The following is a 27,725-nucleotide window of genomic DNA, read 5'->3' as shown; positions in this document are numbered from 1 at the left end:
TAGTATCCAGCCTGCTGCTAAGCATAAGTCCCACTGCCTTTATCACCAGGATTTTATTTTGTGCAGAAAGTGTTTTGGCTTTGTTTATGCGACGATATTTCAGTAAAGTAAAGGTAGCACTCATCTAAAAAAAAGGTAGCCACTCATTCTTGCCGGAGTGGCACCAATGCCTGATTTCAATAACTTACTCTATCATAGCATAGGTTGTCTCTGTTTTTTCTTTTTCTCTTTCTCACCATGGGTCCTGCTCATAGTGTTGGACCAGTGATTCACAAAGTTTAATACAAATCAGGCGAGTTTGGAGACTGTGGTGAAGAGCCTGTTTCTTGGAGTCAGACTGCTTGGCTTCAAGTCTAGGTTCTACCACTAACTAGCTGTGTTACCTTGAAAACGTCACTTATCCTCTCTGTAAAGTTGGAAAGATAATCATAGTCTTCTCAAGAGGTTATTGGAAATATTAAATGAAAGAATGATTACAGGAGACTTAGCACAGCATTTGGCAAGAAGTAAGCGTTTAATTGTTGATATCCGTCATTATCAGAAACTTCAGTGTAGTTTTGCAAAATACATGTGCCTGGGCTTTGGTCTCCTGAAACTCCAATTCAGTGGGACTTGTAGGAGAGCCAGGTACCTGTATTAAAAACAACAAATTCCACAGGTGATTCAGATGAGCAGCCAGACATGCAACTGTCTACTTTAGTCTGCATAGATTTCCAAGCTGACTCAGCTACAAGATTATCTATGGTCATGTAGAAGTGGAAGGTAGAGAAGGTTTTAGAGCCAATTGGTTCCTACAATGTAGTGCCCAGATCAGCAGCATCAGCATCACCTGGGAACTTGTTAGCTATGCAGATTCTTACGCCCCGTCCCCCCTCAACTCTATTATAACAAATCAGAAACTCTGTGGGTTGGGCGCCAATATTTAAATAAGCCTTCCAGGTGATTATGAGACCTAATAAAGTTTGAGATTACAGTTTTAAAAGAGGATCTGGCTTAGCAGAACATCTCAACTCTGGTGAGTACTCATTACATGTCAGTTGAAAGAATGTTGAATATTTTCCTTTTAAATGCTGTTTACACTTGCATGATTCAGTTTTCAAAATGTTGTTGCACAAAATTTCTCCTTTAGCCTAGTGAGGTAGGCCCTATTTTATATATGAGTCATTTATGGCTAGGTTCAAAAGACTCAAAAGTTACAGAGCTGGAGTTAAGACCTACAATTTTGTCTAGAATCCCCTTGTCAGGCTATGAATCTACCAAAAACTTTGTGTGCTGTATCACAAGATCAAAGAACTGAATAACCTAAAACAGTTAATTTCTGATTGGCTCAGAGTTCTAGTCCACTTCCGGGATGCCTATTTAAGGAGAGGGAGAAATTATTTGAGGATCAGGTTCTACTGGATCTTGTAGCCTGGTGCTCCTGAGCTAAACAATGAAGGCAGAACTTCACAGAGTGCTGGCCCTAAGCCTTAGTCCCAGGTCCGGCTACAGCCATGACTTGCTTCTCCTTACCATGGTGACCTATCTGCCAGGTTCCCGTCTGTGTTTTGAAAATGAAATTTGACTGCTGGATCACAGGAAAGGGTTCAGTCTCCTGCTGATTGAAGGACACAGAAATTGCCTTGGGAATGAAGGACTTCTCTGGCTTTTTTCATTAGCCCAGGCCTTGAGTGAGCCTTAGAGCAGAGTTTCTCAACCTCAGCACCATTGAAATATTGGACCTGATAATTTTTTGTAGTGCGAACTGTCCTGTGCATTGCAGGATGCATGCTAGCATCCCGGCCTCTACCCACTAGCTGCTGATATCACCTCCCAACCCTGGCTGGAATCCTGATAATCAAAAATGTCTCCAGAAATTACCAAATGTCCTCTGCAGGGAGTAGGAGTAGAGCAAAATTACGCCCAGTTGAGAATCACTACTTTAGTGAAAAGTTTTTCAGGTGCAAGCCTCAGAACTTCCTAATTTACCACTCTAGGAGAGGGTTTCTGCCTTTTCTTTTTGCCTCTGTTGCTTGGGACAGAGGATTATATAAAAAATCTGAATTCATCTTATGATGCCATTGAATTCAGCCATCATTGTTGTCAGCATTTACACTCTTTCTTGCTGCTCCTGTGCACAGCCTGAGGATCTCTTTCATCAACACAGTGCTCTAGGGCACCATAACCAATCAGTTGGCACTGCTCCCAACTTTTAAGTCTCTGCTACTCGCAGGTGTTTAGAATATGTGCCCCACATTTTTCTGAGATGCTTGCTGAAAATGCATATCCTTAGATACTACCTAGGGAGTAATTAAATGGGGATAAGTTACTGTATTCTACACTGTATGTTGTTTTAAAAGGACACTGTCCACTTCATCTTTTGGTACATTTTGAGACTCTGCAATGAAAAGGCTGTTAAGATGGCAGCCTCAGTTTTTTTCTCACCTCCTACACTGAGTTTTTGCCTCTATTCCTTGTAACAGGATGGTATTAAGAAACCTAAGTGACAGATGATGACATAATTGTCATTTTCTCTGATATGTCAGGCAGACATTACTGTTCCTCTGGTTGTAGCATTTCCTGAATAAGAAAAATACAAGAATTTTAGACACTATGGAATAGATAGAATTGGATGGGGTACTTAAATTGGTAGGAAATGAAAATATACATTAGGATAGTGGGTCAGGAGTCACCCAAGACCTAATGCCATCTTGCTCTGAACTAGTAAATGGGACATTTGGGGAGAACGGTACAGATGTGCTCTAAGTTAAAAAACATTTTTAAGGCAAATTCTGATGTACAAGAAATATTCACACAGTGGACTTCCCATTTTACAATTGGCTCCTTTAAATGTCAATCTTTTCAGATGAATATAAAGAATATGAGTCAGTAAGAATAAAAGTTTCTGCCTGTTACTGAATCGTGTTGCATTAAAATGTAAGCAGCATGGTGTGATACACAGCTCACTTGTAGGGATGCGCATAGGGGGCACCAGAGAGGTAGGTGATTACCCTTCACAGTGGCTACAATTTCCACATAAGAGGCCCAAGCGACAGCCCATCAGGGATGAAATATTATAAATGGAGATGGAGAAGGCAAATGAGGTCTTCAAATATGAGCTCCACATGGAAAGTCACACCAGCAGACACTCTAAAAGGCAGGCATTGATTTGTGATTCAGCTGATTCTCACAAGATCAGCTCTACATAACGAGCTGGGGAGAGGTGAACAACAGGAATTTGTTCATGGAAAAGTGGTTAGTTCCTTGAGTAATGTCTGAGAGTCCTACTTTTTCAGAATCTGAACAAACAAAGTAAATAACTTCAAAAAAATTATTATCTCCAGAAAGAGATCCCTAAGGCAATGTTTAGAAAATGGCTCTCAGTCTTTTTTGTTCGCTCACTTCTGTACCATTCATACACAATCCTTCCCAAAGCAATTGATTTTCAAGTTGAGTTCAGGGTAGAAATATAATACAGAAAAGCCTCTTCTTAATTCACTGACCAAATTTTAAAAAGCCTTGAGAATGAAAGCAGTCATTGTAAATAAGACACCAGGTAATAGGGGCAGACTGAGACTCTCTCTCTGGCACACTGGAATGATGGCTTGTATTCTGTAGGCAACAGAGCCCCAGCTCCACCAAGAATAAAATGTCATGACTGCACCCTTGCCCCCTGCACACATGAAAGACAGCAGAATGTACACGGAAAGTGTAGTTACCTGAGGATGAAGGGATAAACAAAATGGTTTAAACACAAGATCTAAGAAGTAGACAAGCAGAATATTTGGCATATCACTTCTTAAATCAAAATAATTATTTGGGAAAGGCAACTTTTACAGATTCTATCTGGTAGAGATTTGGTACGTATTAGGTATGTGTCAGCATAGACAAAGAAACATAAACCAAGATGAAGCAGTCCCAGCTTCCTTTCCAAGGAAAGAAAGCCATGACTGCCTCAGAAGAATTGTACTAATATTAGACTTTTATTGAGTGATTTCTTTGTGACAGTCATTGCATCAAGTACCTCACATGTATCAGGTCAGTCTTTACAATGACCCTAATTAAGTATTCTTTTGATCCCTGTAAGATTTCTTTTGTAAGTAAGATTTTTTTTCTAAATAAGTATTCTTTTGATCCCTGGAAAAACTAAGACAAAGTTTAGGCAACTTGTCAGAGCTCTCAGGGCTAGGAAATGAGTGAAGTGTGTTTTGAATGAAGGCAATCTTGCTCCAGAAGTCACATTCTTAACCACACTGTTACACAATTAATCTTTCACAAGGGTAGTCTCTAAAGGTGGTTAAACTTGAAGATTAATTGATTTCTTCACGTTTTTCCTCATCTGCAATGACCAAGTCACCAAGAAAATGAGGAGGAGGAAGAAGTTGACTGAAGGAGAACAGGATGCCTTAATGATAGAAGTAGGGTGAAGCCATGGATGAAACCTGGGATGAAAACACTGTTCTCTGAAGGGAGGATAAAGCTGGGAAAGTGTTGGATTGATAGGACCTATATGCCTTCATTTAAGGCCTCTATAAATGGCGGAACAGCAGAAATCATGCACAAAGGCACCCAGCTGAGGGAGCAAGTGAGGACTCAATCCTAACTTGGGTTCTTCTTGGTGGGCCATGTGCTGTCAGGAAGCTGTGGTGGGCAGGGGGAGCACTTCTCCCTAAGTTGCACAAAGGTGGCCTCTATAGGCTAGAAGAGAAGCCAGTGGTAATTGTTTTTCCCCCAACAAGAAACAGGGTCTCTCTGTGCTGCCCAGGCTGGATTCAAACTCCTGGGCTCAAGGGATCCTCCTGCCTCAGCCTCCCAAGTAGCTGATACTACAGGTGCCTGCCACTGTACCTAGCTCTGGATAGCTGGTATTTTAAAGAAAGTCACCTTCATGCTAAATCTCACCATTGCTCACATTTCTGAGAATCAGAGACCCTGTTTTCAAATGTCAGAAGCAGTAAAGGTAAGGAAGAAATAAGGCATTGGAAGAAAGTGGAAAAAATCTTTTTGGACAGTCCATAAATAAGTAATGACACTGAGCTTTGAAATTAGAGGTCATTACCAGTGTTTCTTAGCCCCCTGAGCACAGGTGGGATCAGGCAAATCAGGCTCAAAACTAGGTAAATAAATAATGAGCAATAGATGGTACTTGGAGTTTCAGTTCCACTTGCAAATCCTTTTTGTAAAAATTGAATAAGGAGCTTTTAAGATCTAGGACTCTCCTCATCTAGCAGCCTTCTAAAGACATAACAAAGATCTTATTGACACTGTTAACATTTATAACATACAGTTTTTGTGCCCTGCAGATCTTCCCTGATATTCTAATAAATCCAAATATACACAAAAATAAATATTAGGAAGAAATCATACACATTTAATCATCACGGGCAAAAGCTTATTCTAGAGGGTGTAATCAGTAGTTCTTGAAATTCAGCATTCACTTATCACCATCTTGATTATTGCCATATCCCTATATCACAAATCTAGATAACACATATACTTTTATCTTTTTTATGTTTTTCTTTAACTGATTTTTCTCAAACTGAAATTTTTAAACAGAAAACTTGATATCTCTTCTGAGATACATTGGTACATACTAGTTATGTGCCAGCATAGACAAAGCCGCATAAAACAAGATGAAGCAGTTCCAGCTTCCTTTCCAAGGGGAGAAACCCATGACCACCTCATAAAAATTGTACCAATATTAGACTTCTATTGAGTGATTTCTTTGTGACAGTCACTGCATCAAGTAGTTTACATGTATTAGGTCAGTCTTTACAATGACCCTAAAATGTAAGAATTCTTCTGTGATATTAAGTAAACGTAAAAACCAATTTGCAAATGTAAAACCAATTTGCCTTTTATAAGAAGGAATGCATAAAAGTAGATGCAATGAGAACAAAATAATGTCATTAATATCTAGGTAGATGCTATTGCTGGCCAAATGCTCTCAGCTTGAGGCCTTCTGTATCATTATAAAAAATAGGTGATTGCGTGTTATATTAAGGCCAGCTAACACTAAAAAGTTGTGATGGTTTTCTTGAAGAAATACAGTAGTGGAAGAAAATTGAGTAGACTATGATTTTCTCATTAGGTAAATTCAATGTGATTTAAGGGTGTATTGTTGTACTATAACTTGCCATAAGTAATAAAGTTCCCCCATATTGTCTATGAGGAGTTTGTACGTAGAGCTCGAATGAATAGAACAAATTACCTTTTTCATGTGTAATACCCCTCTGCTGGGAACAATCAACTTTTCTACATGCATGTCATGTACTTGATTGCAAACAAATCACTCACTTACCATGTTCATCAAGTAAAATATTGTCAGGCTTCATATCCCTAGAGGAGTAAAAAGAAAAAAGAAAGTTGCTCACAATAAAATGAACAGAACTAAGGGGTAGGGGCAAAAAATGCTTAAGAAAGCTAACTAGAGTTGAAACAGTGTACTAGCTTCTCAATACTCATCTTCTCATTCAATTCTCACAATAAATTTATGAGACAGAAAATCCCCAATTTTTAAATCAGAAAACTGAAGCTTAACCCAAGGTCACAGAGCTAGTAAATGGAAGAACTGGGCTCTGAACCAAGGCCTCTCTCATTCAAAAACTCAGACTCTAAACTTCTATAGCATGTTGTATCTAAGCATGTAGATATTGGTCCATCGGATCATATAAAGCATTTACATTGCCGTAAAGTAACGTTAGTAGTATTAAGCATCATTTTCTTGTGTAACTCTAGAATTACACAGATGATGTGAACTTAAAGACTATAAATGGGAAAAATATGGTTGATAATGTAGTTATATAACCACCCCCTGTCTCCTTTTGCCTCCTCACATGCACACCTGCTGTTGCTTTGCCTAAATTAGAGTCCTCTCACCAGTGCACTCAGACAACACAGATTCACCCTTAACCCCACAGCTCAGATGCCACTTCCTGCAGGAAGCCTTCCTGATTTTTCATTTCTGGGTCAAATCCCCCCTAATCCCATATATTCTGACCACATGGGATACTTCTTCCACCATAACATTTATCACAGTTTATCACACACTTGGTTCTGTTTATTGATATGGGACTTGTTACTCATTAATATTTTTAAGTAAAGAGTAAGCTGACAGATTTGGTCTGTCAAAGATTAAGGTATTTTTATTCTAGCAGCATGAAAGCCATTTGACTAGGCTGAGAATGTGTTCTCAAAACCTGTTTCAGAATTTCTTCCCTAATGGATTCTATGAATTTAGGCTGAAGGGCTTTAATGGTACATTAGGGAAAGGCAGTAAAAATCTGAGAGTGGAAAAGTGAGGGCTGTTATAAAGTACAATGTGATTTTTTGATTCAGGAGTGTTCGTTACTATAATATTCACCAAGGCTTTGCAAACTCTGTCGTTCTATCCTCCAAGTGTTAACCACCAGACTACTCCCTTCATTGGAAAAAGGTGGGTTTTGTGCTCTCCTATGAATTTTTTTTACTTTGCTATTTTAATTTTTTGAGTCATTTTAAACTAAAAATTGTGTGTTTAAAGTGGCCAACATGATACTTTGATATAGCAAATTTCTGGTATATAATACAATGTTACTAACTATAGTTATCTTGCTGTACATCAGTGTGTAAAAGACTGGTCCAAATCTTTTCACTAACTACCCTGGGAATAATAATTAAATAACTATAGGCCTTATAACATCCTAAAAAAAAATTCTTGCCAGGCACAGTGGTGTGTACTTTTAGTCCCAGCCACTCAGGAGGTGGAAGAGGGATATCACCTGAGCCCAGGAGTTTGAGGCTGCATTGCACGACTGTGCCCTGACTAGCCATTGCACTCCAGCCTGGGCAACAAAGCAAAATCCCTACTCAAAAAATTTTTCTAATTTCTGCAGGTTTTCCAAGTGGATCATGATGTGAGGGATGGTTTCTTGATTAATATCATATTCTATCCCAGTGCCTCATGGTCAGTAAATGAAGAACTTAATGACACCCAGAGAAATTCCAGTGCACTCAAGAAGGCTGATCCTAACAGTATATACAGAGCACTGTGCACACCATCAAATACTCTCTGTTCCATAAAGCTAGAGATAAACCAGGTGTCGGGCTCTTTCCACCTCTTTCAGATCTGCATCCAATGAGTATCAGGTACTGTTTGCCAGGTGAGAAAGAGGCCCAGAGGAGCCCTACGAAAGATGGATGAGAGTTGAGAGAGGCAAGATCAGTATCAAATTTCTTGGCCTGAATTTATGAGGACTTACTGGGAGAAATTAATTGCTGTGGATTCGACATTTTATGAGCTTTCTGTTAAATCCCGGAGCACCATTCTTCTTATTTATTGAATCCATACATCATTGTGTTAACTACTTTTCCCAGAAACTACTTTGAAACTTAATATTACAGAGATCAGAGAGGGAACAATTAGTTTAATGTGATTACTTCTTACTTAAATCTTGTATTCATTTATTCATCAGATATTTACCTACTCTGGTAAGTCACTGTAGTAAGATACAGAAAACCTAAAGATAAATGAGACATAGTTCCCTCGGGATGGAGAGGATGAGAAAGCATCATAAAGAACCATGACATAGAATGGGAAAGGGGTGTTTTTACCACAAATTCAGAGAAAGGATATGAGAAAAATTTAAGAAAAATGTATAAGAGAAAGTGGATTTGTAAACATAAAAATAAGTTATCTAAGCTTAGATTCTAACTATATAGTTTCTCCAAAATATAATAGGGTAACATCTAATTCACTACAGGGTAAATTGAAGTACGGAAGGTTGTTTATTCACATACCAGGAGAGAGAAAATGAAAAGAAACTTAGTGTGCTCTATTAAAATTCCTACTAGAGCAAGTTGAGATTTTCTAGTTCTAAATTTTAGCATCACTTCTTTACCTTTTCAGTCTTCTCAAGTAAAAATAAATATGAAATAACTTACAAAATGTTTCTTTCATTGACAGTAGTCTATAATATATTTTAACTTAGTGGCTAATAAGCCTGGATATGCTTCAGAATCAACTGGGGAGATTTGAACAGTGTGGATTCTCTTATCAGGGGCATTCAGACCAGAGGGACTCTGTCTTGAATAGGTGAGATAGGAATTTAGTAATCAGCAGGACTGTTTTTGCAAGGTACAGGTCACAAAGACCCCACTGATAGAAATAAGATGCAGTGAAGTAGCTGGCCAAAACCAAGATGGTGACAAAAGTGATCTCTGGTCATCCTCACTGCTCATTATACACTAATTATAATACTCTCACTAACACCATGACTGTTTACAAATGCCTTGGCAACGTCTGGAAGCTACCTATATGGTCTAAAATGGGGAGGAACCCTCAGTTCTGGGAATTCCCCAAAGTCTTAACTCATTTCAGCAATTACTCAAAAGTCCACAGTCCAATGTCTCATCTAAGACAAGTCCCTTCTGTCTATGAGCATGTAAAATCAAAAGCAAGTTAGTTACTTCTTAGATACAACGGGGTTACAGGCAGTGGGTAAATACACTCATTCCAAATAAGAGGAACTGGCCAAAACAAAGTGGCTACAGGCCGCATGCAAGTCTGAAATCCAGCAGGGCAGTATAATCTTAAAGCTCCAAAATAATCTTTGACTCCATGTCTCACATCCAGGTCATGCTGATGTAACATGTGGGCTCCCACAACCTTGGGCAGCTCCACCTCTGTGGCTTTCCAGGGTGCAGCCCCCTTCCTGGCTGCTTTCACTGGCTGGCATTGTATGTCTGCAGCTTTTCCAGGCACAAGGTGCAAACTGTTGGTGGAGCTACCACTCTGGTGTCTGGAAGATGGTGACCTTCTTCTCACAGCTCCACTAGGTGGTGCCCTAGTGGGAACTCTGTGTGTGGGTTCCCACCCCATATTTCCTTTCCACACTGCCCTAGCAGAGGTTCTCCATAAGGGTTCTGCCCATGTAGCACAACTCTGTCTGGACATCCAGGCATTTCCATACATCCTCTGAAATCCAGGCAGAGAGGTTCCCAAACCTCAATTCTTGACTTCTGTGCATCCACAGGCCCAACACCATGTGTAAGCCACCAAGGCTTGCTGCTTACACCCTCTGAAGCAATGGTCTGAACTGTATGTTGGCCCCTTTAGAAACAGCTGGGATGCAGGGCAGCAAGTCCTGAGACTACGAAAGCAGTAAGGCCCTGGGCCCAGCCCATGAAACCATTTTTCCTCCCAGGACTCAGGGCTTGTGATAGGAGGGGCTACCTCTGACATGCCCTGGAGACATTTTCCCCATCGTCTTGGCCATTAACATTTTGCTCCTCATTACTGATGCAAATTTTCACAGCCAGTTTGAATTTCTCCTCAGAAAATAGGTTTTTCTTTTCTATTCCATCATCAGGCTACAAATTTTCTGAACTTTTATTCCCTGGTTTTCTTTAAAACATGAGTTCTAATTCCAAACCATATCTTTGTGAATGAATAAAACTTAATGTTTTTAAGAGCACCCAAGTCACCTCTTGAATGCTTTGCTGTTTAGAAATTTCTTCCACCAGATACCCTAAATTATCTCTCTCAAGTTCAAAGTTACACAGATCTCTATGGCAGGGGAAAAATGTCACCAGTCTCTTTGCTAAAGCACAGCAGGAATCACTTTTGCTCTAGTTCCCGGTAAGTTCCTTATCTCCACATGAGGCCACCTCAGCCTGGACTTTTTCATTCATATCACTATCAGCATTTTGATCAAAGCCATTCAACAAGTCTCTAGGAAGTTCCACGCTTTCCCACATTTTCCTATCTTCTTCTGAGCCCTCCAAACTGTTCCAACCCCTGCCTGTTACCCAGTTCCAAAGTTGCTTCCACATTTTTGGGTATCTTTACAGCGGTGCCCCACTCCTCCTACCAATTGGCTTTATTAGTCTATTCTCACACTGCTAATAAAGACATACCCAAGACTGGGTAATTTATAAAGAAAAAGAGGTTTAACAGACTCACAGTTCCACATGGCTGGGGAGCCCTCACAATCATGGCAGAAGGTGATGGAGAAGCAAAGACACCTCTTACGTGGAGGCAGGCAAGAGACCATGTGCAGGGGAATTGCCCCTTATAAAACCATCATATCTCATGAGACTCACCCACTATCACAAGAACAGCATTGGAAAAACCCACCCCCATGACTCAATTAACTCCTACTGCATTCTTCCTATGACAAATGGAGATTATGGGAACTACAATTCAAGATGAGATTTGGATGGGGACACAGCCAAAACACATCCATATCATAAGCAGATAGCTAATGATGAATTCCCTCTTACTTGTTATTTATTATTCTTGGTGACTTCAGTGTCTACATGAATGCTCCATCTAACACCCTGGCCTCTCAGTTCCTTGACTTGCCTCCAATAATCTTTTCATCTGTCCCACATCAATAGTTTCCTTATTCTCATTTCCTTAATCATCCCCTTTTCATAACTACAGCCTAGCCTCTGACTACCATTTATCCAATACAATTTCCAAACTGGCATATCTATCACACTAAGACCACCAATTATTGACCTTGTCACTTTTTGTTATACATCAAAACTCATATCCTCAATTCCTGCCCATAGTTCGCTTTTAACATTCTTTGTAAGAATGCTTCATTCTCTCAACCCCCAACCCCCACTAGGATGTAAGTTCTAAGTGAAAGGACTTCTTTTCTGTATTGTTCAATGCAGCAGCCCCTGGACTCATAAAAGTACCCAAGAATAAAGTAGGTGCTCGAGTAACTATTTGTCATAAAAATGAATCCCAGCCCCCTGGTTTCTCAAATTGTTGGAATACTAAGCCCTGCATGTCTTTTTCCCCTAAGAAGAGAAGAGAAAACAAAACAAAGCAAAACAACCAATCCCCACCCCCAAAACAACCCAAACAAACCCTGTGTGCCAGATGCGCCACATTTACCATTGGCCAACTAAGAAACCTGACTTTCCAGTAAGTGTATGTGTATGTATTAGAGTAAGAGTAATAAATAAGAAGTGATTTATGCCTGTTACGAGCCTATGATTTCAGAGGGACTATGGAATTTTGGGGGTGATAAAGGGAAATTCTAGGATGCATACTTTGGAAATTCTTCATCATCTTGGTTTGATTAAATAAAAAAGAGCTATGTCCTGCTGAACCAGCTGATTCCAGCTGTGAGAACTATAAATAGCAGAGTGGAAATACAATGCTCCTTGTGGCAGGATCCAAGGAGGAATTGATGTATCTACTGTTCTCACTTGAATGACTTTACAAGACATTAGCAGGGTTAACAGGCTAATTACATCCCTTCATTGCGCCTCCCCTGGAGTCAAGTTGCTCACCCTGCAATCCTATACCGGTACATGTACATGAAAATAGCAAACAAGGAAATCGGTATATCAAAACCAAAATCAACTCCTTCAGTGTCCCATGGCCTTTTGATGGTCCATAGTTTGTGTTTAATTCTTTGCCACATAACAGTCTCTCAGATTGGGCCATCGCCAAGTTCTGGAGAGGGGAAAAATATTATACATATAATTCTGTAACATATTATTTAGGGTGTCACAGATGGGCTATTGGTCTCAAAAAACAGACCCATGTTAAGAGTGAGTGAGGGAAAATTATAAAGAAAAACAGTTTGGAATAGGGGGCAGAAGTGAAAGGCTGTCAGGGTTAGATGATTAAAGACTAGGTATCATCCTCCTAAGATTGTACCTCACAATCTTTGGTTGTAATCCCAGTCACTCATTATGTAATCTTGGACAAATGATCTAAACTCTCTAGAGCTTAGCATACTAAAGTTTACTGAAATATAGTGGGCATATATAGTATTCCACGTAAGTATATATATTTACAAATAGCCAGAGGTGATGGACAAAATATTTAACAACCAGAACAGCACAGTCATCCTTTCATCAGAAGGGATGCTGATGGAAGCCCAGGAGCAGTGCCCTGAAGGACCTCTCCTGGGCCAGGAATTAGCACTTCAGTTGCTGGGTCAAGGGAGGGAAGGGATGGGGGATGAGGGGGAGATTGGAAAAGGGGCTGGAGTAGCAGCAAAGCTTAGGCATGGCCTCTTCATCAGCCAATACACTGAAATACAACTGATGTGGCCAGACCAGTGTATGCCGATTAAACATGAGCCCTGTATAGGCTATACTGTGTGTAGTATATGAGTGTGTATGTATATATATGTGTACATATACACACTTCACATATATATGCTTTAGGTTGCATGAGTATATTAGTATAGTACTTAGTAATGTTGGTAATGGTCTCAAACACAAATGGTCCTATCCAACCCCAGGGATTTCTAGGTTGATTTGGGAAGCAGTAGATAGTGGAGGTTTAAGAGTATTAATTCTGTAGTCAAATGACCAAGGCTCAAATCTCGACTGTGCAGCTTACTAATGGTCATTTTGATTGCCTTTCTAATATGCATTCTTCATTCTCTTAATCATCATTTCAGTTTTCAACTGGGTATTTTCACTTCTCTGTAACACACACATTCACGCACACATGCGCGCACACACACACACACACACACACATACACACACACACTGTATTTTGTGTGCTTTGGGAAACCTACTCCACCCTGACTGTAGGGAAGGATTATGTGAGTCAGGCCTAAGTAGGAGTTATCCCATCCCACAGGCCCTGTTATTGGTTCAGGGATGGGCTGATGACCCAATTTAAGCCACAGAGTATCAGAAAGAATTATGTTCTGGGCTTCTGAGGAAAAAGCTTCCTTGCTGTCCTGGGGAAAGTTTTGAGAAGGAGTGTGATTCTTTAGATTTAAAGAATTTAGCATGGAGCCCTGGGCAGCAGGCAGCTTTCTTGCAATCACATGGAGGAACAAGCTGAGGATGAAGTGGCCACATGGAAAGGAGAGAAGAGAGTGAAAGAAACCAGCTAGTTGGTGATACTGCTAAATTGTTGAATCAAGATACCCTCCAAGTCCAGCACACATCTGGATTTTCTGATTTTATAAGATAATAAACCTCTTTTATTGTTTAAACCATTATGAGGTTTTCTGTTGGGACCAAAACCATGTCAGTAATAGAACTTTCTGAGACTCAGCCCTCCACATCTGTAACTGCGGACAATAATCATATCTACTTTATAGAGTTATAATGATTTAGTTAAATGGTACATGTAAAACTCGTAGTATAGTAATCCCCCCGTATCTGCAGTTTTCCTTTTTACCCACAGTCAACTGTGGTCCAAAAATAGGTAAGTACGGTACAATCAGATGCTTTGAGAGAGGGACTGCATTCACATACTTTTACTCCGCATATTGTTATAATTGTTCTATTATTAGTTATTGTTAATCTCTTACTCTATGAATCAAACTTTACCATAGGTATGTATAAAAGGGAACAAACATAGTATATATGGGTTTGGAAATATCTGCAGTTTCAGGTATCCACTGGGGGTCTTGAATGTATCCCTCATGCATCAAGGGGGACTACTGTGTAGTATCTGGTGCACTGTAATTTTTCAACTAACTTCCAGAAAACATTGAAAGAATAATCAGGAAGTGTCCAGTGTAAGAAGAGCTAGATAGTGAGAAACTGATAAGCTGAGGATGCTAAATGATGAATCGATGTTTTCAATTATCATTGAACCATTGTGACAGCATCGTGATGCTAGGTTTCATTTATTGCAATATTTGAGAAACCAGGCTAAGCCCTTTTTATACTTTATTCCACACTATCCTCAAACAACCTTATGAACTAGGTACAATTATTATCCCTATTTCATAGATGGGACCACAGTGGCACACAAATCTGATGTAAGTATTCCACTGTTATTCATGATTATGGAAAAAGTCAGGACTCCATGTTTATCTGATACCGGGGTTAATATTCAAAACACTTAAAAATGGCACAAACACAAATCAGAATGGGACATGGACGAGTAAGAATGGACGCCATCCATAAATTACTAGTACAACAGTACTAATGGGTGGTGACTGAATGGAAGCCCTGCCTGACTGTACAGGTAGTAAAACTCCAATAGGCAAGAACAGAACCATGAGGCTAATTGTAAATCAACAGAGGAACTTTCTAAGGTTATGCATGTCTGAAAATGAACTACTTTATGTGGTAGTCACTATCCCATCCCTGAGGTATAACGATTCCTTGTTAGGGAGACTGCAGAAGAAATTCTGCCTTTAGATGAAGGTAGGGCTTGTCAGTCTCTAAATTACTAATTTCCTATGGTTTTGTAATGGCCCATAGTTGTTTCCCAATTATCTGGAAAATCACAGTGTGGCTTCCATTTATTAAGCACTCCTGATTTTACAAGCATTATAATAGGAGCTGTTCATATTTTTCCTGCTTTCTTATATATAATGTTATTATACCTATTTAACAAAATTTAAAGAAATTCAGTTTATTAATTTGCCTAAAGTCACACAGCTCACAAATTGATCCGTGATGTGACTATTCCAAAGCCTCTTAATCTCTCTACCATACCACACTCTGCTTTTTAGTAAGATTATTGTTCTTTCTTAATGTTTGCATTATATAAGAATGTGTAATGATTTGGGTGATGATGTATCCTGGAGTATGAGAAGGAACAGTAAGTTTTTCCCACAGCTTATTGCAAAGAAGATAACTCAAAGCAAATGGGTATAATAAATTAATATAAATGAGTAGCTAGAATTTATTGAATGTTTTTATTTAAGACTGTATATTCATTAGAATATATCATCACTACAGCCTGTGAAGTATGTATAGCTATCTTCATTTTACTGATAAAACAGATGAGGTTCAGAGGTGCTGAGTGTCTTGCCCAAGTTGCCCCAATGGTAACTGGCAGAGCCACTACATAACTCAAATGCTGCTGTTCATTGCTGGTGATAAACACCATGCAAATAGCCTCTCTGTCAGTATGTGAATATCACAGTGGAAAACTGCATAACAAGATTTGAGCAAATAAAATATCTTCATATTTTGTCTTAAAAGGATATAAAACTATATGCATTATATATATCTATACCATCGTACAGATGTTCCCAACTTGCAATGGGTTACACCCTGATAAACCCATTGTAAGCTGAAAATATTATAAGTCAAAAATGTGTCTACTTCACCTAACCTACCAAACATCATAGCTCTAAGAGGACTAAAACCATAGTTTTATATTTCAAAGCTCTATTCAGAGCTCTGTGTCCAACATGCATAATTGATCAATATTATGTGTTAAATGACTAAACCTGAAAGAATAAAGCTTAAGCTTTATATTATAATGTATTCTGGGCAAAGTAAAATTTAACTTGGACCAAATCACAGGTTGCATATTAACGAAGCCATTAACCTTATAGAAATTATTAAAAGCTCTGCCAGTCTAGTTAAATGTTAACCTGTACACAGACAGTTCTCTTTGCCTTTTCACATGGGTTTTCACAAATGGGTGGATTTGTGTGAGAAACACAATTGCAAAGCCCTTTTGAAACTGCTTGATGCATGCAACACAAAGAAGGCAGATTCTCCTGTTTTCACAATGTGTAATTCATGCTCATTCATTATTCGGTAGCTCGGGAGCAGGTGCTGAATAGAACACATCAACCTAATACCCTCATTACTGCACTGTTGTTTTGTTTTGAGGCTCAAGTGGCCCTTCTGCTACCAGAGTTAGAAAAAGAGAACATTTGCAAGGGCTTGTGGTCTACTGAAAAGAAGATTTACCAAAACAAAAAGAAAGGGCATTTTCTTAAGCACTCCACAGATGATAGCCTAAAACCAAAGTCTATTATTCCACTGCAACAAATAGAAACTTTTATCAATACACTGAAAGAAAGCCAGCATCAAGCAGAACACATACAATATAAGTAATCAGATAATTTTTAGACTTTGAATGTTCTCATACTGGACATGTAGCTTTGGTAAAATGGAAAAGATTTAACTTTCCTAGTAGATATATAAAAGCAAAACAACACACCTTGGACAAGAGAAATGGTATAAAAAAAAAAAAGCCTACAGATACTGAAAATATCTTCCCAAACCTGAAATACAAAAGTAAGCAAAGACAGTCTCTGGCAACATTAAAATAGGTTACCCTATACTAAAGCCAATGGACTTGACTTACTGAATATTCTCTTGGATTAGTTTAATTTTACAAACAATACTAACAAGTTTTGTCACTTGGTCTTTTATCCCATAATGTATTGTAAGCAGTATGTTAGGAGTGAGGACAGAAGGTGCTCTGAGTAGCACCTACTAGAGAAGCAAAGATTAAAATATTAGCAGCAAAGAAAACAATAAAAACATATTTACTACATTCATTTGTTAGAGCTGCTGTCACAAAGTTCAACAAATAGTGGCTTGAAGAACACAGAAATTTATTTTCTCACAGTTCTGAAGGTAGAAAGTCCAAAATCAAGATGCCAGCAGGGCCCATGCTCCCTCTGAAACTTCTCAGGGAGACTCCTCCCAGGCCTCTTCCAGCTTCTGTGGGTTTGCCGGCAATCTCTGGCATTCCTTGGCTGATGGACCCATCACACCAATCCCCCATCTTCACCTGTCATCCTCCCTGTGTCTCTCTACATCCACATCATCCTCATTCTATGTATGTTCCTCTGTGTCCAAAGTTCCTCTTTTCATAAGGACACCAGTCACACTGGATTAGGGCCTACATTAATGGCCTCATTCTAACTTGATTATCTGGGTAAAAACCCTCTTTCCAAAAAAGATCACAGTCTGAGGCACTGGAGGTTAGGACTTCAACAAATCTTTCTGAGGGAGCACAAATTAACATATAGTACCTACCCACTAAAATATGTATCTAAACTGAAGTTTTATGCTATTTGGTAAACAGCACTGAACAGCTCATCTGACCTTGAGGATATCTTATTATTATAAGAGTGAAAGTAAGAGCGTCTATACTTAGAACAGGGCCTTTGAAGAAGGTAATTGTACATTTGAATCTGGTCCCCATATACTGACTGTATATTGGCAAGTTGCTTAATCCCCTCAGAGAATTGTTGATTATCAGGTTAGGTGGTGCGTGGAACCTGCCAATTAGCACAGTACACAGTTCTTGGCGTAAGCAATAAGTGATAGCTCCTATTAAGTCATTAAAAAAGTGACATAGGTACTTTGTAGTATAAATTAAATAGTTAAAAAACTCTGAAATACTTCCAGGAATTAGAAAAACATCTCTCCAGATGACTCATTCCCACATGCTTCAGAAACCTGAGGTGTCACTGTGTTGGCAAATTTATTTATTAGGAACTCACCTGTCACTCAATGATCATTGACTAAAATGATTAGCTGCAGAAATTTCTTATTTTTCCTATAAATTATCATCTCAAGAAAATAAAATGTGACTGCTAAGATAGTACAATGTGTGAGAATTAGACACAAAGGTGACATTCCAGCCCAGATCTCTGCCTGAAATAAACTAAAGACCCCAGTTAAAACAAACATAATTTTGACCTACAACCGAATTGCAAACAAGACCTTGATTGGTAAATGTGCTAATAGCCATTTATCACAAGTCACTATCACAGGCTCTGTAGACAGGTCATTACAGTTGGGCAGCCTTCTTGGAGGGGAGTGAGTGTGTGGTAGAGCAGAGAAACAATGAGGAGGTCACACTTTGAAGAGCAGCCTACCAGGGCAGAGAGGAAATCATCCTAGAATCTTAGACATAAAAGAATCATTTCTGATCACTTGTTGAAACCTCACTTCTTCCTTGACAGGGAAGTTCAGGGCTATATTTAAGGTCATAGCAGAAATTGGTATGGAACTGTGATGCAGCGCAACTTCTTTAGAGGAAATGTGAACAGACTGTGTACTGTGACCCCCAGGATTCCCAGCTTTTGGTGTTCACACCGTTGCATAATTTCCAGCCCCTCAGCATGGGCTGGTTCCATGGTTTGTTTCTAACCGACATTACATGGCAGATGTGATGGTCTTAACTTCTGTGACTGAGTTATGTTACAGTGTTATATATCATCATTCAAGTATGTGTACTCTGTTTTCTTTCTAGCCAACTTACTCTACAGTATTCTTCTCCTTGTTAAATTTAAAGAAAGTAGCCACCATGGGTCCTACAGCCACAAGGAAATACCTCCTGCCAACATTCTGACTGAGCTTGGAAGTGGATTCTTGCCCAGTTCAGCCTCCAGAAGAGAACCGAGTTCTGGCTGACACCTTAATGGCAGCTGTGCCGAGAACTCAACTAGGCTGTGCCCAGACACCTGTCCCAAAGAAACTGCGAGCTGATAAAGGTATGTTCTTTCTGGTCACTGGGTCTGTAGGAATTTGTTACACAGCATACAAAACTAATCCAGCATAGTGGAAAGGCAGACCAGAACCCCACATGTTGTGGATGCACAGAGGAATGTGTGGAATAAATTGAGAATTTGCTGAAGACGACATCCTCCACAGCAACTTTTACCTTCTGCACTCACCCAATGGTTACATGTACATACTGTCCTCATTCATTTGTTCAGTCATTGAATTATCCAGCAAGCACTCTAGTTTAGATCCAGTGCAAGTTGCTGGAGATTAAAACATAAGTGAGGTGTAGTATCCACCTATGAGGGCTTAAGATTGGAGAGGGGAGACAGCTTTTTATATAGAATATCATGGTCCAGAGGCTACAATTAGAGGTATAACCATGAGCATTGGGAAGATGCAACTAAGCATATTGTGTGTGTGTGTGCGTGTGTGCACGTGCATGCAGGCACACATGCATCACTCAGGATATGCACATAGCAGCTTTCATTCTTTATGGCACATGCCACATTTAAAAGCCTTTTGATATTAATGTTGAAGTGTTTACTTGACTATTTTTCACACTATAATATTAACAACTTCTTATGACAGGGGGATTGTCTTCTTCCCCATGGGAGCCTGGCATTCAGAACACTGGCAAATAGGTACCCAATAAATAATTTTTGAATAAATATTTGGACTAGAAGCATTATTCCTAAGATTTTTTTCTTCACTGTCAAGGTACTGATTTCTAGAAGAATGATAGGAACATCTCATAAGCAGCTACTCCAGCCCAAGAGGTCATGTGTGAGAAATAATTTCTATCTGCATCTTACACAGTCCCTAAGATGAATCTGGAATCAGTTATTGGTTCCAATGAGTACAGCAAAGAAGGCAAAGGTGATAAATAAAAATACCATCCTGTGTTTTTCTACACAGCCATAAATCTTCTTTTATTTCTCTTCAACATTTCGGTACTCAATGGGAAATGACATTTTTGCAACTCTCTCTGTTGTACTGCAATTACTTGCACAAATTACTCTAATTAGATTTTTTATCTCATTCCTATAAAAATTTAGCAAACAGTGAGTTACAACCTCATTATAGTGGGGGGTAATTCTCAGGGGGAAAAAACAATCAACCATCCTCTCAAATGGTATTTTGACCCAAAATGACTTACTATTTAATTGTCCCATACAATCCATCTCATTAGCTTAAATTCATAATTGAGTCTACTTTAAGATCTGACAAGGGAGTAAACAGAAATTTGTCTTTGGATTATAATATTAAATAATTACTTTCCACCAGATTGTTCATTGGAGAGGCTGTGGCAATCAACAAATAGAATAGTACTAACCCTGTAGAAGAGATTGTAATGAGTTTTGTTTTCCTTATTTTTTAAATGAAAGCAAATAATCACTTTGTCCATAATTTAAAGCATTTATTTGCAGATTTCAAGTAAGCAAAAGAGAATATTATAGTTCAAACTGGCCATTCTTTGGAAACTAAAGCTGATTTTCAAGCTGTACTCACACAAAAAGTTTGACTTCTTGACTAATAAGAAAGTTGTCTAATTGCACAATTCAAACTTAATGGTTATTATGCAACCCTGTGTCTTTAACAACGATAGAAAAGAAAGATTCTGAAATTGAAGAAAACTAGCTGAATATTCTACATATTTGGGAAACTACCAAAAGTTCAAGTCCATGGATTTTTAAACATCCACAAAATAAAACTCCATTTATGTCTTAATGGGGATTTGTGGCAGAAACAGATCTTATGGTTTTTTTTAAAACATCACTACACTAGACATTTCTGGCAGAAAAGCTGAAGTGAAAACAAAATTTTAAAAAGACCCCTTTCTATGTTAACACAGGGAAACAAGTGAGGACTTCCATCCATTGAGCTCCTCTTGCTAGGCTAGACTTGCTGTGTGCTTTGGCTGTTAAAAGTCCCATTTACACCCTCAGAGCTCTCATGAGACTTGCTTTCTTACTCCCAACCAACTTCTCTGAAGTACTTGTCTTTCTCACACAATTTAGCTTCTAGTTTTAGGCTGTTTTCTGTATGAGCTCTCATGAAACTTATTTTGCGACTCCACACTATCTTCTCTGAAGTACTTGTCTTTCTCACACAATTTAGCTTCCAATTTTAGGCTGTTCTCTGTCCGTTCCACATGTACCACTTCCGTCTGTGGGTGCCTGAGGCAGGTGGCCATGCATAGGTGTCCCGTGCTCCCCTCAGAGCTGCAGCCATGCTGAGCATCTGCAGGCTGGAGAGTGGTGAAGAGCTCTGCATTTCCTAAACATGATGCTTTCCCTACTTACTAGCCATGCAAACTTGGGCAAGTAATTTTTCAGAACCAGAGTTTCATCGAAGGTGAAATGGGGACAAAGTGCCATAAACCTCCTGGAGCTATGGGAAGACTGAGTGAAATAACTCACAAGTGCTTAGCAGGCAGCCTGGTACCCAGGAAGCCCTAAGCAAACAGCAGCCTACTGCTGCTCCTACTTCCACGTACTGCTGACTGTTTATGGGTAATTTTGAATCTTCTACCATGTCCAAAGGCAAAATGTAGATTTTAATCCAGAAGTAGGAAGTCACATATTTTATATCTTCAGTTTTATGCAGATGGTCTCTCCTTGTCCGGGAGATCTACTGTACTTTCATTGATTCTTTTTTTCATTCTCACTTTTAATTTCTAGGAACTCAGCATATATTTTACAATCTAATCTTTCTAAGTAACTAAAAGGTGTTTTGTTATCTTGAATTCAAGTACAACATGAATTGGGCTGATTCTTTTGAAGAAGGAGGTTTAAAAAAGAATTACAGGATTCAGAAGCCTGTATCTCTTCTGTATTGCTTTTTGCACTCTCTGGCCCAGGAGCCCTTAGTCTCAGATTGACAAAGTTACTATCATTTAAATTCCTTAAACAAAGGGATCACTGCTTCTTTTACCATGTACACTTTTTAAAAAGCTATTTGACACCATTTCAAATTGATATCTGGTATTCTGAGAGCAGAAAATCCTGGTTATCAGAACACTGTCAGAATTAAAATGTCTATTTGAAGCTGGGCATGGTGACTCACATCTGTAATCCCAGAGTTTTGGGAGGCTGAGGCAGGAGGATTGCTTGAGCCCAGGAGTTCAAGGCCAGCCTAGGCAACATAGGGAGACCCTGTCTCTACAAAAAATAAAAAACCAAAAAACACTGCCTTGAAAAGCCTTAATGATGTTGACGTAGGTCCTGAATTGCCTAGATTATTTATGGCTTTTGACTCTTCCCAGTGCAATTATTAATATTAATAGCATCCTCTTTAGCTCTCAGAGTATCCTGGTTTGGATGATAAATTACATGATTAATGTAAAGACCAAGGTACAAGCAGGTCTGAGACCTTTGGATTTAATGTCCTATATTTGAATATTTCCTACTTGTAAGCCTGAACTTCTGGTCAATCATTCATTCATGTGGCTCATATTTTTTTCACATACTGGTTATACAATGAAAAGCAAAACATGCAGAGTTCACAATTTTATAAAGGAGACAAATGAATTAATTACACACCAAATGTCACAACTCCTCAGGAGAGGTACAAAAGGGTATGACAGCCTGTAAAATATAACACCTGGGAGGTGGGGGGAGAGGTGCATAGAGGTTACAGAAATGCACCTGAATAGTTTTTGACACCAGAAGGATGTCACCTCAATTTAACACTGCACTCAAAATGTCATCCTGTTTGCCTTCCATACCTTTACCATGGTGAGGAGACATTTCAGTACAAAAAGGCCCTTCTGAGAACGGGCACTAAGTAATAACTGTGGATGTGATTGAAGGGCAAAAAACCAGAAAGTTAATCCTTGGTTTATGATTTAAGTGGCAAAATGATGATAACAGTGAGAAAAAAAGAGAGGGAAAGAACAGAAAAACAGTATTGGGTGTTAGTAAGCTCCTTGGGGAAAAATTGTATCAATATTTTTGTTGTTGTTTTTCTCTCCTGAATTCCTCTTGGAACACAGTTCTAAATACATGGAGAAAATGCTCAGAGAATTGGTCTTTTGATGACCAAGAACATGAAGCCTAAAGAAAGAAGGGACAGAACCCAATTTCAAACAGGAAAAGGAGAGAGAGTGAAAAGGCTCTGAGGCCATGCTGGTTTCTCAAGGTCACTGCCTTCTTTCTGATATCTGTGATGTCACAACCAAGATAGGCTGTGGTTGGCAATTTTTGGGAGAATGAACGAGCAGGAAAGTTTTGAGAGGGACTCCATAGACTAACAAGTATGAAGAGTCTCTCTTCAGAAAGAGCTATGAGGGACCAGAAAACCAGTATGGGAAGATGAGTGCTTGAGAACAGGATTTCTAGTTATTGAAAAAAACACCAGGTGTGCAAATTCACTTCTGAGATCCTACGTAATTAACTGGTCTGCTTTCATTTATCCGGTGCCTGAAGAGCACACTTCCAATACAAGCAGGCCCTTCCAAAGAAGGAACATTAAATAAAAACTAAATGTAGAGGGCCAAGGCCCAAAATAAATAAATAAATAAAAGAACTGGCCTGTGGTACCTGCACAGAGAATCTATAAATTCTGATGCTTCACCTTCATCTATAGGCTCTGTACTCATCAAGATAAATTATAGGCTGAGTACAGTGGCTCACTCCTGTAATCCCAGCATTTTGGGAGGCTGAGGCAGGAGGACAACTTGAGGCCAAAAGTTGGAGACCAGACTGGGCAACATGGTGAAACCCCATCTCTCTAATATATATATATAAAGGTTTAAAAAATAAATTACAGGTCAGTGTCAACTGGTGGTGGTCAAATATTTTATCTAGCCAACTTTTTACTAATTGAGACATAATTGTACTTAAAATCTCAGCAAATTCTTTAAGGATTAGAGGTGACAGCAGCAGAGTCACATGTACTGATTTTTCATTTAATGATGTATAATCAATTAATGCATATATTTCATATGTGTAAGTAATGTGAATTGGTATCATAGAATTCTGACTTTGAGGTCAGAGAGATCTAGGTTTAAATCCTGGCTACGCTATTTGTTAGCTGTTTGTCCTTGGCAAACCTTTGAGACAGTTTCTTTATCTGTGTAATGGGAATATTATAATGAAATGTGGAATCTTTGCTGAGTTTTGAGGATTTAATAAACTAATGTACATAAAGTACCTAGGAGTGCCTGGCACATAGTAAGTCATCAACCAGTAAACACTAGTTGTTTTGATGTTGATTAGCAGATGTTTTGATGTTTGATATGTTTACAATTCGTATAAGTAAACTGGGTGATAATTTAATGTATACAAGCCATGATTTTTTCATATGTAATTCTAGTCTAATTATATCTGCTCTGATCATTTATCTCAGGTTATTTCAGAGATCAAATGAGATACTATATATAAAATCATCATTAAAACTACAAATTTCTTTACTATAAAGTATTATCCTTTTCTCTGTATTATCTCTATAGCTTTATGGTTTCTTATGTTATTTCTATGTCTTTATTTACTACTAATGCTCTAAATGCAGAAGACATTGCTATTGCTTTTTCTACCTCCATTTGCAGTACATACATTAGGGATTAATTTAATATAGACTGCAGGACAGCAAATATTAGAAAGACTCAAGCTTTTTTCCCAAAGAACTTTCTTTCTTTTCATTCTATTTCTTTCCCTCCATGTGCTATCTCCATTTAATTATTTACTTAATATTTATTAGGTTTCTATATGCCACCTTTTCTCCTGTTTGTCTAAGCTTAGTTATAAAATAATACCAAAATTCATTGATTGTGATCTTGTTGTTTACTGTGACCTTTGGCAAATTAAGCTCTGTGTTCAGTCTTTTAAAAAATCTGCAAAATGAAGACAATCAACCTACCTCAGGGTACTGTTTCAAGAATTAAATGAGGATTAAATGTCATGTTCAATAAGAATTTATTGAAGGTAGCCAGTTGTGGATTCTCTCCTTGCGTTATGTTCATGGCCGTCTCCTTGGACTTGACTGACCTGTGAATGATGCGCTGGCTCTGCAGGTAGTCCAGGGCCATGACCAGCTCACAGATGAAGAGCTTCACTGTTTCTTCCTTGAAGTGGACGTTCTGTTGCAGGTGATAACGCAGGTCTCCACCCAGCAGGAGGTCCACCACCATGAACATGTCTTCCTCATCTTGGAAGGAATACCTGGAATTGCATTAGAAGAGAAAACTTATCAAATATATTTACACATTAAAGAGTCTCAGAGACAAATGAGACCCTACAGATCAGAGCAGAGTGTTCTTGAGCTAAGAGCTCAGACTTTGGGAGTAGGTGGTCTATCACTAGCTCTATCACCTTAGGCCTTTAGTTTCCTCATGGGTCACATGGGAATAATAACCACATTTGATCATACTGATGAATAAACAGGGTAATTATAATACTTATTGTCATGCTTGACATACAGTAAGCACTCAATAACTGTTTATTCATGTAGCAATAAAACACAGAAAATGAAGAGAACCCAAGTTATCCATTTATTGCTAATGGTTGTATCCTAACCATATATTGCAGAAGGCCCATAAAATATGAGTTATGCGAACTCCTTGAACTATCCTCATGCCCATTTTTCTATACTAACAAAGTCATTGCCCAGCAACATTATAACAGATCATGTCCCACATTAATGATAAGGAAAACACATAAGAAGGGCAATGAAGAACTAAGCACACAGTACAAGGAAATAATTCACTCTGTCTTTGGGATGGGGAAGTAAAGGAAAGCTTCTCAGGAGAGGTAAAACCAGAGCTCAATTTTGAGGACTGGTGATCATAGTAATAACTAAAAAATAACACTAACATTTCCTGATGTTTCTACTGAGTGACTTTGTGGGCTCTGACACACTCTGCGAGTGTGACCCCAGTCCTTCCTCACGATGCTGGACCTACGCTCCCATTCACACAAGGAAATGCACAAAGTTAAACACCTGACAAACGGTAGTGCCAAAACGTTCTCCAGGTGACAAAGTAAAATTTGAAAAATACCAGAGAAAAATAGGATGCATGCAAGCACAGACTTGGGAAAGAACCTAGTGCAAGTGGGGAAAGGAGAATAGCTTGGATTTGCTGGAATAACAGGTATGAGGGGGAAGCTTGTGTCTGGAGAAGGTGGCAGAATCCGGATCCCATAACAGGACCCTGTGCATGCATCTGCAGTGACCCCCAGTCACTGAAATAGGCAGGATCAGACATGGGCTTCACACATGAAGGAGTGTAGGGATGAGGAATTAGAAGAGGAAATGAGAACAGAGAGTAGAATTGGTCTCTGCTGTGTACAAACAGTAGCTCGTAAATATGCATTCCTACCTCTGTGATTTATTTTGTTTCCCTCAAAGCACAGCCATGATTTCTATTCACAGTCAAGTTCTCTGACATGTTTCTTTAGACATAACATCATGGATAAAACATTTAAAGTTTCATTTGAATCAAGAATTAAGTGCCTGCAAGCAGTGCCCAGGGATGCACATTACTTCCTCGTGACAAATTACTTGCTGAGGAAATAAATGTAAAATATCAAATGATGGGAGAAATGCACTTAGTACATTTTCTTCTTTATAATTGTCATTGTGCTGAAGGAGAAAAGGAATACTTACAAACACCAGAAAAAAAGAAATTCAACGAAGCATTAATCTGAGGTGGTAACATTCTAATTAGCATTAATAGCACCTGATAGTTCAATAAATAAAATTTTGTTTATCACTGAAGACTGATTTACACAGAATATGTCTTGGAAAAATTTAGCTCCTAGAGGAGTTTAGACAGAAACTTAAAAAGTGTTTTGTAAAAGCCTGAGAAACATATGCTTGGTATTGCCTTTTGGGAGATACTATTCTTCATCTCGATGCAGTGACTGGCTGGTCATCTCTGCCATTGGTGTATTGGGCATGAGGAAAGGTCTTTGGTTCTAGGCAATGTGGTATGTAAGCCTTCCAACTGCAGCAACACAAATTATATTCACTGTGTTTTACAGGCCATTCAGTAAACAATATTGAACTGGTGAAACTCTAATCATACCTGGGACCTGCTGCACCTCAGGCTGTTCTCCGCTAAGGTAATAGAAAGAATGATTGATTGTGGGATGTAAGCAAGGCCTTTTAGGATGAGTGGCAGACGCGATAGGGATAATGAGGTGTGTGAGGGTTTGGTACCAAAAGTCAGGAGAAGAGAGTACTAACCATAAAAATAATTAGATGCCAGTGCAAACCACCTACTCAGACCGGCTTAGCATACAGAGCAGATGTGATTCACTCCCTGCTGTTAACTATGTTAGGCTGCCAGGTGTAGTTCAGAAACCTGGTAACAGTCAAGTGGACTCTTCTCCTATTATTCCATTTAACTCCAAGGGAGCAGAATATATTTCTTAAATTCAGCCTGAATGAACATTTTTACTGGGACTTGGGTTAAGCTCTTTTTATTCAAAGAACAAAGTGATAAAGGTGCCAATGTGGCAAGTTAATAACAGTGTTCGAATGTGCAGGGGATTATTAATCAAAGACAGAAGAGGCCCAGGCAAGAGGCAACATGCTTCC

At 38.9% G+C, this 27,725-nt stretch overlaps 1 protein-coding gene across 1 annotated transcript in view; it reads right to left on the bottom strand.

Annotated features, from left to right (window-relative positions):
* The window catches only part of STK32A (serine/threonine kinase 32A), a 152,320-nt gene that overhangs the window by 37,426 nt on the left and 87,169 nt on the right, over window positions 1–27,725 (bottom strand). Inside the window, exons 5-6 of the mRNA XM_004042765.5 lie at window positions 25,172–25,345; window positions 6,281–6,318 (exon numbers count right to left, since the gene is read on the bottom strand). Coding sequence (XP_004042813.2) covers window positions 6,281–6,318; window positions 25,172–25,345 — 212 coding nt within the window. The remainder of the gene's footprint in view (window positions 1–6,280; window positions 6,319–25,171; window positions 25,346–27,725) is intronic.

Source organism: Gorilla gorilla, chromosome 4, assembly GCF_029281585.2.
Source record: "Gorilla gorilla gorilla isolate KB3781 chromosome 4, NHGRI_mGorGor1-v2.1_pri, whole genome shotgun sequence".
Taxonomy (NCBI): Eukaryota; Metazoa; Chordata; class Mammalia; order Primates; family Hominidae; genus Gorilla; species Gorilla gorilla.
The sequence above is the reverse complement of the archived record's forward strand: the minus strand, read 5'-3'. Positions and strand labels throughout refer to the sequence as shown.